A 20,035-nucleotide genomic window follows, 5' to 3' on the forward strand; every position below is an offset into this window, starting at 1 on the left:
GTATTTTACTTTTTCTTATATATACACCTGTCTGCGAAACCATTCAACTAACCACAAAGAGGCTGCTGGCTTACGCTTCATAAGATAGCAAACACGTTCAAAAGGCTGAATATGCACGTTACTCACCACCGTAACGAAAATTACATGCACGAATACGGTCACTCACGTACCCACATTTCCCACATCTTGTCCCGTACGCAAGGAGTGATCACCTGCATAAGGACAATAAAAATTTACACTTCTTGGAAAGTAGCGGATGCCCCCTCCATAAACACAGATTGCGTGTAAGTGATAAACATATTGAAATAAATCAAGTGGGATACTGACACTGAAAAACGTTATGTAGCGAGAAACAATAAATATGAGATACGATGCAGTCGAATGTACGAAGCGAGAAGGTTTTCTGCACCTAGGTGATGGAAAATGTTCTTTTTGGCCCTGCAGGCTCATGTAAAGGAATTGCAATCGTGTGCCCTTTCATGTGGGGCCATGCTACCATACATCAGTATAATGTATTAAAGCGGTACATTTATGCCTCAATGACGAGGATGTAGTTATGGATAAGCGCACCGTAGAAAAGCCACATGTATTTATTGGGTTTCTGCAAAGGCGCAACGATTATGCCACATGCGTGAGCAATTGAAGGTAGACGAAAAACACCATACAACATGTCACTGGAAGACAGATTACCGTTGTATTCGAATGGCTAATGATGCTGAACGGTCCATAATCGCATTTCGGTTCCTCAGCCCTTCCTTTGGGTTTGTGAAGTTGAAATAGACTTGGCTTTGGAGTTCAGCAGTTTGGATTTTAGATATTGGAGCGAACACGTTTTCATGAAGAATTCTTTTTTTGTTGTTTCAACATCTTTTTCATGAAAAGGGGCTGTGATTTTATTTTTATAAACAACTAGTGGTATTCTCTTGCGATGACCGGGTGAACCCTTATGTTAACCACACTACTTCGCTTTACATGTGCTGAGTTCTTTCTTACTTGTCATAATTAGTTATTGCACCTTGGAGTTGTACACAGTTAAGAACTCCTGCCTGCTGTCAATACATAGGCTCCTGCTAGAGGCGTATGGTTCGCTGCGGTGAAAGTGCCATGGTCCAACACACAATATGGGGTCAAGCAGGTGGCCCATCCCTTCCTATGAATTCCCTCACCAGTGGATGAAGACGTTGGACCGTTACGACCCCAGGTTCAGAGGGAGGTAGTTACTACAGTGGCTGAAGTTGTCGCGATCCTTAGGCCGGCGTCCACCACGCACCAACCCTACATGTCGAAAAGTATCTGTCTGTCTTTCTCTCTCTCCCATCGGAAGTGTTATCTCGCTAGGTGTGATAGATAATCATCACAGTTTTAAAGTAAAGGACATGGGCTCCTACGGTAGGCATGTTGTTACGGGAAGTCCCAAGAGGTGGCGCGCGGTATTCGAACTTGAAATAATTCAACGCAAGTCCACTCCCTGGGGTATGTATTTTTAAAACTCCCACTAGCCTGTTTATATGCCTCTTAGGGCGAAATCGCGAAGTGAGTGTTCAGAAATTTGTATGGGGAGCATTTGTAATCGTATCAACGGGTGTATTTGTAGAGAGAAATATGTTAAACCGTGTAATTTCTTCCAAATCCTGATTCTCCCTATCACGTAGCTGTTAGGGAGGTATTTTATAAAACAGTATTTGAACATTTGTATCGGTTACCTATATAACACAAAACTTGTTCGATATGTCAACCGGCCTTCAATACAAACGACAATATGTGAAACAATATTTTAGGCCTTTCACTCTTTCAGGGGTGTAACATAAAAAACTAAAGCCTTACTTAGCTCCTTCTCCTTAATAGGAATGTGCATTTCAGTTCTGAAGTTTATGCAACACGCAGTTTTTCCTGCTGTTCACATCAAATGTTGGGGCTTTTTTTTTCCGTCATGAGTGCAGTTTACAAAGAAACATCCTATTCGCCCTTTTAGCGGCGTCTCAGGACGAAATTGTTAAAATTGGTTTCGTGCATTTTTAGAAGTGACATTCATCAGCAAGAAGTAATTAGATGTACCGTGCAGTTAAAAATATATTGGGAGATCTTTAAAAATAACCAACTGTTCCCGAAATGCCAGTTCGGGCCCTTAGTTGTGGTTTGGGCAAAATCGTAAAACTTCACCCTAAAGAATCTCACAGCCTACATATATATTTGCCAAAAACACTTTGAAATTTGAATGTGGGAGCGATGTGATAACAAATTTAGGAAAACACAATTTCCCTCTTTTGTTCTGTTAGGGGTACAAGTTCAAAAGATCCCTCCTATGAGAGCCCCTACCCCATGAGAGAAACACCCTCTGGAAGTTTCAAGTATATCGTCCAGAAGTTGTGTCTGGGGTTGTTGATTTATTAAGTCAGTCAGTCAGTCAGTGAGTAAGCCGGGCCCTTCCTACGGGAGGCGTGGGGTTGCCAAAAGTCCCTAGAGAAGGCGCGTGGTGTCCAAAGTGGGAAAATTCAACTGAATTCTGCTTTCCGAGGGTTGCAGTTCAAAAACTTCCTAGGCCTGTTTATCTGCTTCTTAGGACTAAATTGTGCATTTTTCTTAGGGATATTTGTATAAGCAGCATTTGTAAACAGCGATGTTACTATATCAAGCGGCTAACTATTTAATCGACCAGACTTAGAGAACTCCCCAAGGTGCAGTGTGTTTTGGCGAGAGAAAATTTGACATCCACCTTAATGCAGCCGTACGGCTACAAAAGAAGGCTGTAGAGCTTTGTCAGAAGCTTCGTAGTTGAAACAAAATTCGTCCTCGTCCAGGATTCCAACCCGCGACCAGCGCTTAACTGGAGCAGTCGCTCCACCAACTGAGCTAACCAGGGGGCTGGTCGTGAGTAGAGCGAGAGCAAATTGATCAACAACTCAAAGTGAAAGACACGTGTTAATACACCAGATTTAGAGGAAACCCTCAAGGTGCAGTAAGGTTCTGCGAAGGAAAGTTTGACATCCACCTGAATGCAGCCGTGCGGCTACAAAGGAAAGCTGTAAAGCTATCTCAGAATCTTCGCAGTTGAAGAAAAAATCGTCCCGGTCCAAGATTCGAACCCGGGACCACCGCTTAACCGGTGCAGTCACTCTACCAACCGCAGCAGTCGCTCTACGGAAACTTACAGAACCTTGCGGATTTCCCCTAAATCTGGTCGATTAAAACCCGTCCTTCACTTCGAGTTGTTGATCAATTCGCTCTCGCGGTACAAACGACGACCCCCTGGTTATCTAAGTTGGTAGGCCGACTGCTCCGGTTAACCGATGGTTCCGGGTTCGAATTTATGTGTCTGAGCACGTGTCTTTAAAGCAATGCGCTTTTCAGGCCGATCGGTAATTTTTACATGTTTCAAACCTTGTTTCGCAAGCTCAAGGGGCCCATTCCTTGAGGCATGAACACCCTGCCAACCACACGCGACAGCACCTACACTATAACCACTGGTAATTATACATCTACAATGTAGCTCCTGGGTGAGCCATCTGTGTAACCACAAGTAACTTTAGGTCTTCAACGTAAACGGCGATGTAAGTTATATCTAAAGAATATTACAATGCATATACCTATCCCGGCTGGACTGACTTAGCTGTTCAGGCTACGTATCCATGTTCAACAAACAGCCATCAACGAAACATTGTAATTGCTCGCTGTCGCCCTAAATTTGGTAAGTAGAATAGGTTCTATGTTCTCGAGAGGGTAGGGAGACCCTGGCGTGCGATTTTAAAGGTTTGCAATCACACTGTATTCTGAAATACTTCTAAACAGATACCCGCGGCCTTGGCGAGCAGGAGGCTGAACACTCTAACGTGGGGTGGAAAAAAATTACAGTAACTCGTACAGAGGTATTTTTCCCTGTGAATGTTTCACGCTATGTTCTGTGCCGTATGCACTGTAAATAGAGCTCACGCATAAAGCCGGTCGCGTTCCCAATAAATTTACCTTCATGTCGGTCGTTTGTAGCCTCTCAACGCATTTGTTGCCAGCGTCACAAACACTCTTGAGGAACTAGAAAAAAAAAGAGCAAGCTTCTTCAATGCACCGCAGCAGCAAGAGAAAGTTTTGAAAGGGTATAAATGTATTTGTAAAGCCTTTTTTCTTTAGTGGCAGTACTTGCGCCAAAAATGCAGGCTAGCGCGTGTTGATTCGCCGAAATGCCGCAGTTCCCGTTGTAGAAGGCTGCCAGGTGGCGAAAACGAGTAAACGTGTCTTCACATCGCCCCCGCTTTGTGATCGCCCAAACCCTCAACAAAGCGATTCAGCCACCGAAAATGTGCTACAACATGGCCAGCTGAACGTCCACTATTACCACATGCCATCCAAAGTGAGCTGAGATTAGAGAAACTTGCACAACAAGTGGTTTTCACTCTGCCACCTCAGATCTACAAGCTAATCCTAACGTTCCTCGCCCCCCCCCCCAAATCGAAGACGCCGCCGCCACGCCATAGCTGCGTTCGTCGCTGCCGCTCACTTCGGCAGCAGCGCCTGCTGGTTTCGCCAACCACGCGGGCGCTCGCTCGGCCCAACGAACATCGCCTGCACACAATGCCCTTCGTGACAACCACCACGCCATGGAATGCACCATAGAAGGACAAACAATAGACCCAGCAAGCCTTCATGAACCTGTATCGATTCGCATCCGTCATCAAGCAAAAACACCGGACATCCAAAACGCCGGCAATCAGCTGCTCTCGAACACAAACCCTATGCACAGATCCCCGCCCGGCGAGCACGCCCGCAAGCGCAGACAACAGCCTAAAATGAATCCACCTCCACCTGCAGAGCCTCTGCCAGAACACATCAAAATTGTACTACGACCCCAAGGCAGCCTGGACATCCAAACCATTCCTGCAGCATCCCTCGCAGACCTCGTCCAAAGGCAAGCAAACATCATCCACAACAACGAGGATCAATTCCGAATCAACCAGAAATCTAACTTCATTGTGATCAGCACCCCGTCAGGAGAGCGAGCAAAGCAATACCTCCAACTAACGACCCTTCAATACCAAGAAGCAACATACCTCATCTCCAAGCACATCCCCCGACTGTCCAACACTTGTGTTGGCGTCATATTCAATGCTTCAACAGAGGACGATGCAAGTACCATACTGAGAAGCCTAACTGACAATAACCCAGTGCTTCACATACTGCATGCCAAAAGACTTCACCACTCCTCATTGGTGCAAATACTCTTCAACGGAACAATACCATTCTGGTTACGCTACAGCGCAGCGATCGTACGCTGCTACTCTTTCAAGAGGAAACCAGAAGCCGGCTCTAACAGCTGGTGACCCGGCCACTGAAAGGAAGCCTGCCGCCACATTCCCACTACGCCTCTATGCACCAAGTGCGGCTCCACCACACCGACCGAAAACCACCCGTGCAACCCCAACTGCATACTCTGCGGAGACTCTCATCTCACCTGAGCATCGTGCTGTCCCCGCTGCTTCCAACCACGACGCCCCCCTCAACCAGACATTGTCGCCCTAGACTCCCAGGCTGAAAACCAACCCCAAGCAAGACAAAACTTTACAAAGAAGCAAGACCCCAATCGTGAAGATATTACGTAGAGAGACGTCCTTCAAAATTCCCCCAGCCGATCATCTCAAGGCGAAAACACGCAGGTGACCCTCAAGGCCTCCCCAAACCCTTACTCAGCACGCCTCCGTAAACACAACCCAAAACAACTCAAACCAATAATCACCAGGCACTTATCAAAGAAATACAAGCCCTAAGAGCTGAAATTCTCAAGCTGCGGCAAGAAAACGCCAAGCTCAAAGGACAGAATCTCTTACTGAGAAAACAACATCTACACTCATCCTCTGAAGAAGAGACCTGCAACCAATAATCATCTCATGAACTCTCCCACACAGAATTACCACCATTCAAACGAAGGGAAAAAACAGAGAGTGCTAATTCAGCAGTGTAAGTAGATTTTGCCTAAGAACTACAAACACAATGACAAACGTCCTTACAACGTCACAACTCACTCAAAGCAGCACGAACCGCCATGCAGGCATTTATAAAGGCTCTACACAATGAACTACTCACATGCATGAAAGAGCGTCAACTACAACGACTCTCAATGCCAACAACTGACCGATCCGCTATTACCCCCCTAGCAATAGAAATCGAAGAAGATGCCGACTTATAAAACACACACTGCCTGGCAATGGAATTGTAGAGGCTATCGCGACAAACGCCCCTCAGTCCAAACACACCTGTCAGCCATTTAGAATCCCGCTATGATTATAGCACAGCAAGAAACATGTGCTATTGTGAAACTAACAGGATAGCAGACCTTTCAAACGCCCGGGTACCCCCAAATAGCTACTCTCGTACAACGCAACATAAGTGCAGAACATCGGGCCTTTTGGAACAATATTATTTCACATAATTTCGTCACACTATATCTTCTCCGACCCGACCACACCAAATTACAAGCGCTTATTCTATACAGCTCCCCCCAAAAAACATCCAACACAACTTAAAACACGCCCTCATGGAAGCATTACGAGAAGCCGGCAATCAACCCCTCCTGGTTATGGGGGACTTCAATACCCTACATGTCACATGGGGCTACATGAAAACAACAAAAAGGCGGACTCCCCTGGGAAACAATACAAGAACTACAACTGACTCTATACAACGAACTGGACATGCCCAGGCGCATAGGCAACAGTGGGCACAGAGACACAACATCTGATACCGTATTCTCCCATTCCCGACATGGCATTACCTCGACAGCCACCCTACACACCCTTGGCAATGACCATTACATTCTAGAAACAACCCTCACGTACAAATCTACCCTAATAAAGAAACCGCAACAAAAACACATCACTGATTGGGATGCGTTCAGCCCCTCGATCCTAAACGTTTCACCACTCTCCAACCAAGCGAAAGAAGAGCTAGAACGGTGACTCAACCAAACAATGCAGGCAAGGAAGAGAACGAAAAAATTGTTGATCCCGAAGTGCCAGTTCCCTACGCCGATTTACGAATACACAATTTGAGGGAGGCGTACCGCAGCATAGAACGTCGGTGGAGAACCCACAAACACTGAAAGGCCCTCAAGAAACGCCTTGCGCAATTACACAGGGAGATCATAGAACATGCCGCGCAACTAACGCGAGCACAGTGACTCCAAGTATGCGACGAAAGGAGGGAGGGCTGTCCATGAAACGCACCTGGAACCTCCAGCGCCAACTCATTGACCCCAAAGCTTCTAAATCACGCACTACGCAGCGCATGACCCAAATACTGTACACGCAGGCCACCACGGGAAAACAACACAAGCAGACATTCCAAAACATGTACATCCCCTCAGTAGTGAATACCTCCCCACGCGACCGAGGTGACCCAAACCCAACACTAAACACAGAAATCAAAGCGGCAGCAGTACACAGAGCCCTTTTTTAAAGCAGCGACGCGCAACACGTCCCGGCTTCGACAAACTCACCAATAAGATACTAAGACACCTAGACGATCAAGCCCTCGACGCAATCACGATACTCCTCAACCACCACTGGACGGCAGGGACCCTTCCAACCATCTGAGAACATTCAAACATCTCGCTAATCCGTAAACCTTTGAAATCAATCGACCTAGAAAACCTCTGCCCAATTTCCCTAACGTCCTGCTTAGGAAAACTTCTCGAGCACATAATACACAACAGAATAACGAGACACCTTGAAGAACAAGGCCTCCTCCCACCCAACCTCATAGGGTTCCGCGCAGGACTATCAATTCAAGACGCACACATACAAATTCTCTACGTCATCATTCAAGCTCCTTCCAAAAAAGACAATGCCACCATCCTTGCCTTAGAGGAGGAGGAAGAATCAACTTTTACTGAGCCCAAAACAACATCGGTGGCGCACGCTGGCACCAGATGGGGTGGCTCCCTAGTTACGGGACCCACATCTTACCAGCAGCTCCTGGCCCCTGTCTGTCAGTGCGAGCTGAGTCGGCAGGGCGGGGATGGTCAACAAGGTCTCCCATCGCTCAAGGGATTGGGGATTGGGGGTGTTGTGGGGAAGGAAAGGCGGGGGGGTCTTGGGGTCTTGAGTTCTGCACACTCTGCAAACATGTGCGGCAGGGTGCTCCTCTCTCTTTTGCAAAACGGACAGAGGGTATCGTGCTCCGCAGAGTACATGCGGTTCATCAGTACGGGATGCGCAAGCGATCCCGCCTGCGCTCGACGCAGGATAGTCTGTTGTTGCCGAGTGAGTCTGGGGTGCAGTTCCGGCAGTGTGCACCTCTCCTCTTGGTACAGCCGGGTAATGCCCCGAAAGCTGGTAACCGGGTGCGGTAGCTCTTCCGGCTCGTGCTCGGCCCGGATTGATATTTCTCGGTCATGGTAGTCGGCGATGGTGTTGCCTGCTACCCCCGAGTGAGCCGGGACCCACACGAGCTCTATGGCTCTTCCCGTTGGCTCGCACAATGGATAGAATGGCTCGGGCCGCGGAGGAGATTACCCCCCTGCGGAAGCTTCTGTACGCTGTCATTGAGTGGGTGACCACGGTGTCCACGCACGGCTGTGCGAGTGCCAGGGCCACGGCCACTTCCTCGGCAACTGCGGGGTGCGTTGTCATCAGGGACACGCTGACAATCAGCCGGTCTCTGGACGTAACTACCGCCGCTGCACGGTCACTGTGTTTTCGGAGCGAGGCGGCCGCGTAGAGGACCATGGGGTTCACTTCCAGTTTCCAGGCCATTGGTTTTGCCCGCGTGCTGCGCCTGTTGTCGTCCTTGCCCGGCGTCATGCTCCGGGGAAGGGGTTTGGGCTAAATGCTCATCTTCCAGTCTTCCGAAAGGGCTGCCTTGATGGGTACTGGCTCGATCTGCCAAACTATCTAGCGTAGGACGTCTCGTCCGTGCTCCGTGTGACTGAGCCGGATTCTCTGATTCGAAAGGTGGGCTTCCATGAGCTCCTCCACCGTGTTGTGGGCTCCCATGTCTAGAAGCCTTTGCGTGCACGAGTATATGGGAATGCCGAGTGCATGCTTCGTTGCCTTGCGAAGCATCGGGTTTAGGGTGTCCCTATTCGCCTTCGTCAGCTGGCTGGAGATACGGGGCGGAGTAGGTAACCCGCGACACGACGAACGCGCGTACCAGGCGCATGGCATCGTCTTCTTTCAGGCCTCCGTTTCTGTTAGATACCCTCCGAATCATACTGAGTATCTGTTCGGATGTATACTTCATCTTTTTGACGGCGGCATGTGCCTCCCCGCCGCTCTGAAGTAGTAGGCCGAGAATCCGAATCTGCTGAGTTGGCTTGATGGCCGTTCCGTCGATGGCAATGGTCATTATCGGCAGCGGCTCCTTCTTAGGTTTCCCCAGTTGGATCATGAGCATCTCAGATTTCTGGGGAGAACAGCTCAGTCCGCCCGACTTTGCGTACTCGTGCACGGTCGTTGCCGCCCGCTGCAAGGCTTCCTCCACCCAGGCATCGGACCCGGCTCGGGCCGTCCACACCATAATGTCGTCGGCGTAGAACGCGTGGTCCACGCGTTCGATTTGCTTAAGACGAAAACGTGGCGCAAACAAGACGTAGACGAAAGAAACGAGGTAAGACATATACAGGCGCCAGTATGTCTTACCTCGTTTCTGCCTCGTTTCTTTCGTCTACGTCTTGTCTGCGCCACGTTTTCGTCTTCCTTAAAATATGTACCAACTAGCTCAACAACACGTTTTGTTAAGTCACATTGCTTGAGTAGATCGGTCAGGGGCAGGAGGGCCAGATTGAAGAGCAGAGGTGACAAGACCGACCCCTGAGGGGTGCCCCTATCACCTAGCTCGAGAGGGACCGACTTCTCGTGCCCTATCCTGATGGTAGCCGTTCGGTTGGACAGAAAATCTTTTATGTAGCCGAATGTCTTGCGGCCGCAACTGGTCTTGTTCAGATTCTGCAACACGCTTGCGTGAGACACAATGTCAAACGCTCCTTTCAGGTCGAGGGCGAGTATCCCGCGCGGCGCGTGCCTTATATATATATATGCCTACAGAAGGCTTTTGATCACATCCCCCACGCAGCAATACTACAAGCGAAAACACCCGTCAACCTAGGGCAACGCACACACACGTACGTGATCTCGTTTCTCACTGACAGTATTGCCCGGCTCAGATTAGGCCCACTCATTTTGCCAACTTTCCCAATGCCAGCGAGGGGCACTCCTCGAGGCGATGTCCTCTCACCCCTGCTTTTCAATCTAGCAATGGTACCCACTGCACACAGCCTGGAAATATACCGGAACTCAGATCTACAATATACGCAGACGACAACACACTGTAGGTACCCCGCGGCAGCGACGCCCATCTCGAGGACGTCCTCCAACGGAGAACCACGGCAGTCACACTCATAACACAAGCCGGTCTCACAAGCTCGGTGAACAAATCCGAACTCTTAATCCTACACCCTCTGCGAACAAAATCCCCTGCCAAACAAAACGTCCATATAACAATTCTAATCACCCATACCGCATGTAAGTAGCTCACGCATGTTAGGCCTTATGATCCAAACAAATAGAAGCACAACCGTCACACAACGTGCCCTTCGAAATCATACTCTACAGAGCATCGGGCTCATGAAACAAATACCTGACACTACGGAATATCAGAAATGGAACTCCTCAGACTTGTGCAAAGCTTCATAATAAGCCGGTTCTGCTACCATCTACCATACGCGAATCTAACGAAAGCCAATAGAAGCGACTTGGACGCTCTACTCCGCAAAGCCTACAGTGCCGCGCTGCTACTCCTCCCACAAGCCCAGACTGCAAGACTACTCGCCCTGGGTGAACATAACACCGTACGCACTTGTCGAGGCCCATATAACAGCACAAATAAACAGACTGTCACAATCCCTCCCGAGACGAAAGATCCTCCAACGGATTGAACTCAACCTACCAGTATCCCTCGACCCACCTCAGGTCATCCCAAACGACGTACGTCAACTTCTCATGATCAGGACTATTCCTCCGAACATGCACCCAACCTTCCATGCGGCCCGACGACAAGCTAGAGCAAGACACCACAACGCCCACTACCAACCATTGGACCACACGCTGTACGTGGACGCTGCACCGTGTCACTCCAACGAAGCCTTCACTGCAGTAGTGCTTAACTCACTCGCGGATGCACCAACCAATTGATCCTCACTAACTTCCCGGGGACAGCGGAGGAATCGGCAGTGGCCCTCGCCCTCACACAAACCTCTTCCCTCATGAAAATTCTCATTGATTCCCAACAAGCACTTCGCAACTTTGCAACGGGCACCATCTCTAAAGTAGCACTGCAAATCTTGCGTAAGAAGCCCACCACCCAACCGGTGTCGCTGATGTGGACCCCGGCCCACACTGGCATAGGTGGTAAGGAGGTGGCCCACCATCAAGCTCGAGCGCTGACCACCCAAGCAGGCCTCTCTTTTCCGCCTAACAAGGGTGTCCCAACGGCTTCTCTGTATGCAATTGTAACATATCGAGAAGTCACCAAACACTGCCGACTCGCCTGCAGGCACTATCCCCCTCCGCACCCGTCACTAAGGCACGCTGCCGACCACATATGGCGTATCCTACAAACTCACTGCTTCCCCCACAGAACCATTCTAACACACACGCACCAACACAAGTTTCAACACCCCACTGCCCTCATTGCCACCAACGTAATACCCACTTTCATTAACTCTGTGAGTGTCCACATGGCCCATTTTCCTCCTACCCCACGCCCCGCCACCGGGAACAGGCCTTGGGGAGCTCGCACCTGGCGGTTCAAGAAACTATAACCGCACGGGCCCCTGCGGTCGCCGAAGCCATATAGACTTCGGCCATATTTACCCCCTAAATCCCAGTTGTACAATAAAGTGGTTCTCACTCTCTCTCTCTCTCTGTACGGGGGGAACACAATGCTAACCTTTTAAGGCTAAGGATTTCGTGTATATCTGTCTAAAAGCGGAGCTTTCTTGCCTCACTGACGGCGATGTGGCCACGTTACAACGCACTCCAGTAAAGCCACAGTTACGGAGTGGGTTTCTACAAAGCACGTCAATCATCCCGCACATGCAGACAATGGAATGTCTTTACGTACAAACACATACGGCGTATCACTGGAAAACACAATCACATTGCAACCGAATCGCTGATGATGGTGAGCGCTTAATCACCGCATATGCGTGGACCGCGTATTTCTCTGGGTTGGATGTGCCAGCGTCGGCTTTGGATATGGATTGAGCTGTAGTTTTCAATGGGTTTCTCCTTCGGCAGTTTGGGTTTTCGACTCTCGGAGCGCGTATTTAAGACATTGATTTCACTCAGATTGGACTTTGATTTTACTTAGAATGTCTACAAATTAACGGATATCTTTTTTCAAGGGTATGGTTAACATTTCAAAACTATTCGTAAGGACTAATGCTCAGGAGAGGCGTTTAGGCGTTGAATGGAGCCTTCAAGCTCGCTGTTCGAGTGCTTAGGGCAACAAATACTGGAAGGTCTAATAAGCGCAATGGTAGAGGTCACTTGCGCGAACTAGGAAGCATAGAAAACAAGGGTTAAGCTTGTTGGTGAGCGCAAGGATTATCGATTTTTTATCTAGGATATCCAAGTTACGCGAAGGTCGCCCTCGTTCAGCTCGTATAGACTACTATGAATCTGAGCCAAGTGCTCCAACTCGTATAGGCACGAGCAACTCGTATACGAGCACGAGCACTCGTATAGGCACGAGCACGAGCACGTATAGGCACGCCCCAAATGCCACCTGAAGCAATATGAAGGACAACCTCGGGAGTGATCATATGATACTACAGACGAAAATCCCAGGGGCTCAGTTCCGTAGGGCCATCGGGGTAGCAAAACGTACTGATTGGCAAGCACAACGCTCCCATAGAAGAGGTCAAACAGAAGAAAAGATAGAAGACATCAGTCACTGGGCGAAGACACTCGTGGAAGTAATCACGCACTACACGAAGAAACTCAGCCTCTCCGATGACATTCCAGCGGTCGACCCACACCTGCCTAATTTTTGGGCGGCAAGGCGCAGCCTTCTTCGCAGATGGAAGGTGCAAAGGCACAAGAGACTCCGAAAACAAATAGCTTTGCTCAACAAAGAGGCGTGACCGTATGCGGCCGAGCTCCTTAGGCAGAACTGATTTCAGTTGTGCGATGCTCTTTAAGGAAAACTAAGTACATCTAAGACGTGGAACATTCTCCGCTACCTAATCGATTGTACTAAAAGTCGGAGTGAAACAATTGAGACGATGCAAGCCAACATTCACCAATTTCCTGGCACGCAAAAAGACCTCTTACGGGAGCTAGCAAGATATTTTCCACCTACAGCCAGGGTGCAGTTGCCAGAGTACGGGGGACGCCCCAGTGCAGATCTCCATAGCCCGATAACATCAGCCGAAGTGAGGGCGGCTTTGCTTAAGAGCCACCAGAACACGTCCGCTGGCATGGACCGCTTCTCGAACAAGGCCCTAACAAACCTGGATGACGGCTCCGTGGAGCCTTTGACTGCCTACAAGAACGAGTGTTGGGAGAAGGGGATGGTGCCACCTGCCTGGAAAGAAGCAGAGATTCATCTTCTTTTAAAACCAGGCAAAACACCCTGCGCGAATAATTTTCGCCCCATTTCCCTCCCTTCGTGCATCGTAAAGCTTATTGAACACGTCATTCTTAACAGTATACAAATGTTTCTTGAAACGACGGGCCAAATGCCTCACTCGATGTTCGGGTTCCACCCGCACCTCTCAGCTCAAGCCGTACTACTGCAGCTGAAGACGGACACATTTGAGGCACCCAGTCGCACCACACTCAAAGTGATCCTGGCTTTAGACTTGAAGGGTGTGTTCGACAATGTGCCGCACGAAGCAATCCTCACAAATCTTGGCAACCTGGGTTGCGGGGAAAAGACGTACTCCTTTATCAAGACATTTCTGTCCGATAGGACTGCGATCATTAAGATTGGGGACATCCAGTCGTCCCCCGTAAAGTGTGGCAGTCGTAGTACACCACAAGGGGCAGTGCTATCGCCTCTACTTTTCAACATAGCCATGATAGGCCCTCCCCGACAATTAGAAAAAATCCACAACATTAAGCATGCCCTGTATACGGACGATATAACGATCTTGATTGCCAAAGGCTCTCCCGGCGTTATGCAAGACAGCCTACAAACAGCAGCGGACGTCGTCCGCACCTACGCCAGCCGATGTAGTTGTGGCCCGGAGAAGTGAGAACCTAAAATAGTACAAAAATGCCGCCGGGACATTTGAGACAACATCACAATTTGGCTCCACGGCATACTCAGCAAACCGAAACCCTCAATCAACACATTAGGGATGACGTACCAGAAAAACTACAAAAACACCCTGCTTCTCAACAGGCTTCAAGAAACCACGGCTCAAATTGTTCGGATGCTGCGTATGGTAGCGAACAGGAGCCATGTACTAAAAGAAAACGACATGGTCCGTCTTGTGCAGGCCTTCATCGTCTCCAGAATCGTTTACGTGGCTCCTTATGCGGTTTTGGGGACATCGGAGCACGAAACGCAAGACGTCCTTCTTAGAAAGGCATATAAACTAGCCCTGGAACTTCCTCCAAGCACCTCTATGGCACGACGCACGGCTTTGGGACTGCACAACACCATCGAAGAGCTCATAGAAGCCCACCTAACGGCGCAGAAAGTAAGACTCTGAGCAAGCTCAACGGGTAGGGAAACGCTAGCTACGCTTGGTTACACGGCGCCGCACATCACGGAAAACGCAGTGGACATCCCGCCTGAACAAAAGACCGGAATTCTTGTCTGTCCAACACCCCGGAACATGTCCCTTCAACATCATGAGGGAAGACGCATAGCTAGCAAAACAGTACGGAGGACAAGACCACGTCGTATATACTGACGCGGCGGAATACGCGAGGTACAAGGTAAGATCGGCGGCCGTTACCTCCACATCCGGCCTCCTTTCCAGTCTGACGCTTCGGTCGTCGAACACCCAGCAGGCTGAAGAGACGGATATCGCCCTTTCCCTCTCCAGGACAAAGGTCAAAGTAATTATTGCGGACAGCCAAGCCGCCTGCCGGGCATACCAAGCAGGTAGGGTTTCAAGACAAGCGCTTCGGGTTCTCCTTCAACGGTCACCACAGAAGCAGGTCACAATCATTTGGACCCCGCCCCACTCTGCTCTTTGCGGCAACCAGACGGCACATGTCCTGGCCCGAGTACTCGCCCACGGGGCACTGCAGGAAGAGTCGGAGAAAACCTGGCAACCGCTCCTCACATACGCCGACATCACCCAACATTATCGACTAGCGGAACAACTCTATCCACCAGTCAACGATCAGGCTATGAAAGAACAGGAAGTAATCCTGAGACAACTACGGACTGATACCTACCCCCACCCAACACGACTACACGCCATCCACCCAACTCTTTTAAGATCCCCTATGTACTCACTGCAAAGCACCAGGCACGCTGTACGATATTGTCTGGGAATGTCAACTGAACCGAGATCTTCCCCCCATCCCCAACCCCTCACGCGAGCAGTGGGAGAGTACGCTGGTCAGCTCTTGTCCTGAAACACAGCTTTTGCTAGCGGAAAGGGCGAAGACAGCCAGCCGTACCAAAGGAGTCTTGGACTGAAGACCCCGTCCACAAAAATAGCTGATTTCAACTGTGATTAAATTTTATCCTTCTCTCTCTCCCTCCGTCTCTCTCTCTCTCTCTCTCTCTCTCTCTCTCTCTCTCTCTCTCGGGCTCTTTCGCTCTCCAACCGGACCACGTTTCTCCATTGTTGGGCTGCCCTTCAATAGCTAAAAGCTTTTAAGTTCGCGTCGTAGCCTATTTCAACTCAAAAACAAGAGAAGCACAACCATCGAAGTACTAAAACAACCTGTTAAATGAAGTAGAACAAAAGGGGTATTGTTAAGGTGGCGAAATAAATGCCACATCGGAATTTTCATACGGGTTCGCTAATTTGAAAAGAGCTGAGGACGTAGTACAGTTCGAAATGTTGGTGGATGATCATCAGACCGTGAGTAACACTGGAACAGCGGCACACAGCGTGCTTGCTGCGACGACACATTAGAAAGCATGCATTAGCTTCGCATAACTGGAAACACAGAAGCTTCAAGCACCCCTTTTACCTGGCTGGGCATTGATTAGCACATGTTCTTCGTTTCCGCTGGCGTAGCAAGCCAGGCATCTTAGCTGGGCTGACATCGCCAGTTTTCATTAAAGACTGTTCTCTCTCTCTCTCTCGCACTTTGATGCCGCTCTTGACAGTATGAATGACAGCCCACTTCAAGTCAAAGTAACAGAAAAGCGGTAAAGGCTTAGAGTGGGCAGTGCCTGACCAGAGAAGAAGAAAAAAGGTGCACTCCCGTCGTACTTCGGAAACCGCGGCTTGTCATACGTACGTCCGCAAAGCCACCTTGCAGGGGCAAAATATGCGGTACCAGCTCCGCCACTACGTAATGAAACTTAGTGTCGGCAGGTGCTTTGCGCCAGAGGGGGCCCAAAATTGACTGGGTAGTATTTTATGTGTGTTGAAAGGATATTTCTTCCCAGTAGTGCCTTGTACGTAAGTAACAGCCTCACAGAAAAAAAGATTATTGGTGCTAAAGGTTCTCCATGTCGTAAACATGTGCTACAAATCAGTTGTTGAAAGGAAACTTGAAAGCTGAAACTCCTGCAGCGAGGAACCGCTTGTGCATGTGCTGCATCTTTCTGCGGCCCATCAATATTTACAGTTGCACACGACACCTGTACATGGACTTCCCCCTTAAGGCACTACTAGAATACGAGGCGATAGAATAATCCCGAGTATATGCTGGAACTCTTATGTTTGCTTGTAAAAGAAAACGTTACCGCACATATGCTCACCGTAGTCCTAGTCAGTAACTAAGGACGTAGGGGATTTTGAAAAAAATAACAAAAGCCATTTAACCCTACTGCACACTTTAACGTTTATTTGATTACATGTTCAATACTTTCCTGCGTAATTTTACTTATTTATTTACTAATTTATTTTTGTTATTTATTCACTTTTTATTTATTTATTTATTTATTTATTCGTTTATGCAGGTTACTCCTAAAGGCCGTCTAGAAGAGGGTATTACATAGGTGGGGGGCAATACAACATGGTGTGAAAACAACAAAAAAAGCAGTACAACAAGATAGAATACAACTTGACAACCGCGACAAAACGCGAACCATGAATGCGGGCAGCAATTCCATGGCGTTATGCAATAGTTAAAAAAGAGAAGAAAAAAAACAAAACGGTAAAAGCAAGAAAAGAACAAAAAATTTAGTTATTCACCGTAGTGCGCCTGAGCTCTAAAAACTTAGCTGAGGCTTTCTCGGTGGCGATGTGTGCGGGCAAACTGTTGCACTCAACAATGGTGCGCGGGATGAATCACTGTGCGAAACGAAGTGAGTGAGATAGCGGGTGCTTAACTTTGTTAGGATGATCACGGCGTGGAAAGATGGAACAGGGGGGTTCAAAAAACTGTCATGTAATGACGGGTGATTGTAATGTCGGTGGAAAAGAGATAAGCGCGCATATTTCCGAGGAAGGGCCAAATCCTCTAGCTCAGCACGGTTTTTTAAGTTAGTGACGCTGGAGTAGGAAGAAAAATCTGAGTAAATGAAACGTGCAGCACGGTTTTGCAAGGACTCAATATTTGATACGATGTAGGCTTGATGAGGGCCCGAAATGACACTGCCGTATTCTAATTAAGGGCGAATTAAAGTGGTGAAGGCAAGCTTCTTTAACTACGACGGAGACTGTTTAAGATTTAGTTTCAATAACCCCAGAGACCGGTTAGCTGCTGCAAGAGTGAGTTCTATATGATGGTGCCATGATAGACCCGATTGAAAGTGGAGGCCGAGGTACTCGTAGGTAGATGTTAACTCAAGTGTCATATTATTCAACGAGTATTCACTAGGAAAACGGGTAGTGGCATTAGTAAAGGACATACACTTTGTTTTAGAAACATTTCATGACATAATCCAAGTTCAACACCAGTGATTAATTTTGTTAAGGTGAGATTAAAAAGCTAAGCGATCAGAATCAAAAGAAATGTTACGGTATATTACGGAGTCATCCGCAAAAAGTCGAACGTGTGAAGATAAAGAATTTGGTAAATCAATAATATAAATGAGGAAGAGTAGAGGACCAAGAACACTTCCTTGGGGTACACCGGATGTTACCTGTAAAGAGGAAGGATAAACATTCATAGCAAAGATGAATTTAGACCTGGAGGAAAGAATAGCTTTGATCCAAGCAAGAACGTTAGGGTGAATGTTAAGTTCTTCTCGTTTTAGTAGTAATCTGTGGTGAGAAATGTGGTCAAAAGCTTTTGCAAAATTTAAGAAAATTTCGTCGACCTGGCAACCAGCATCCATAGATTTGTGAAGTTCATGAACAAAACCGGCAAGTTGGGTGTCACATGAAAATCCCTTGCGAAAGCCGTGCTGAAAATTGAAAACGATACTGTGACGTTACAAATAGGTTATGACTTGAGTGTGTAGATATCCTCCATGAGTTTGCAAATGGTACTAGTTAAGGAAATGGCTTTGTAATTCAGTGGTGAGGAACGGACACCCGATTTGAAGAGGGGGACGACTTCAGCTGTTAGCCAATCTTGAAGTAGAAAGCCGGAAGACAAAGGCTGTTAAAACAGAGCGCTTAAGAAAAGGGTGAAGCTCAATGACATAGATTTGAGGATTTTATTATTAAAGCCAATATTATCCGAGGTGGAATAAATTGTTAGTTTCTGTGAAAAGGACAGAATACCCGCCTCACTGATAACAATCTCCGGCATGACTGTAGTGTCGAAGCTATGCAACATGGGAGCGGATGAAACGTCTTCTCTGGTAAAAACCGAAGAAAATGCCTGGTTTAGGAGCTCTGTTCTTAGAAAAGTGTGAAACTGAAACGCCATCATTATTGTTTAGGGCTATATCAGGATAACATTTGGGGTTAACAACGCGCCAGAATCTGCGGGGATTATTTGCAAGTATATATGATAGATCATGACTAAAGAAATGACGGCGAATATATTTTAAGAGCGACTGGTATTCTTTATCGCATTTTTTTTTATTTCGTCAAAGAGTTCGAGGTATCGGTTCGGACGGCCTGTTTATATAAGCGCTTTTTTGTTCAACCGTCGGAGCTGCTGAGTGAACCAAGGAACCATGCTTCGGGTTCTCACGGTGAGGACAGGTATACATTTGTTGAAAAGACCAGTATGTTTATTGTTTAACAACAACCAGTTTTCTTGAATGGTGCGCTGGAGGTTTCCGCGTATATATTCTTAGTAAAAGGCAGATAATTCATAGTTTATGCCATCAAAGTTACCTCGGTTATAGCACCTAATCGTTTTGTTAGTTGCTATTCTTTCGACAAGTGGGCGAATCAGATTACCGGTAATAATGGCATGGTCGGAAATACCATTAAAACAATGATATTCGAGCAAGCATCGGGTTCATTTGTTAAATTAGGTCGATGATGTTCGAAGTTGTTGCTGAGCAGCATGTAGGAAAACAAATTAGTTGAGTTAGACAAAAGTCTAGGCAACTCTGCAAACATTTTTGCCCTTCAACGTCACTTGGTGGAACGGTAAGGTCACTCCAATTAATGGCATGAAAATTAAAATAACCAAAAATTAAAATCACCAAAGATCACAGCATTCGGAAAAGGGGTATGAATATCGCCCAGAACACGAGAAAATTCACCCGAAAACAGGCAACCCATATCGGTGGGACAGCAAAAAACAGCAATTATAACATGATTGCCAGCGCACTTAAAGGAAAGAAAGGCACATTCCAGAAAAGAACATAATGAGTAAGAGGTAACAACAAGATCGTTCTTGATGGCAAGGAGGACACCACCACCCCTTCGGTGCTTTCGATCGCAACGAAAAAAGTTGAATTCAGAAGTGCGAACAAATATATTGTAATCGCTAACAGTGTCATTAACCCGTGTTTCGGTTAACATTACTACTAATGCTAACGACGAGTC

The 20,035-nt window shown here is 47.8% G+C and overlaps 1 protein-coding gene across 2 annotated transcripts in view; it reads right to left on the reverse strand.

Moving 5' to 3' along the window:
• Nucleotides 1-20,035, reverse strand: part of LOC144145261 (uncharacterized) — a 45,211-nt gene that overhangs the window by 4,487 nt on the left and 20,689 nt on the right. For both annotated transcript variants that reach the window (XM_077676806.1, XM_077676805.1), the window contains exons 3-4: nt 3,961-4,026; nt 171-212 (exon numbers count right to left, since the gene is read on the reverse strand). In XM_077676806.1, the coding sequence (XP_077532932.1) occupies nt 171-212; nt 3,961-4,026 (108 nt within the window). The remainder of the gene's footprint in view (nt 1-170; nt 213-3,960; nt 4,027-20,035) is intronic.

This window comes from Haemaphysalis longicornis, unplaced genomic scaffold (genome assembly GCF_048455015.1).
Source record: "Haemaphysalis longicornis isolate Haplotype H1 unplaced genomic scaffold, Haemaphysalis longicornis Haplotype H1 scaffold_7, whole genome shotgun sequence".
Classification (NCBI taxonomy): domain Eukaryota; kingdom Metazoa; phylum Arthropoda; class Arachnida; order Ixodida; family Ixodidae; genus Haemaphysalis; species Haemaphysalis longicornis.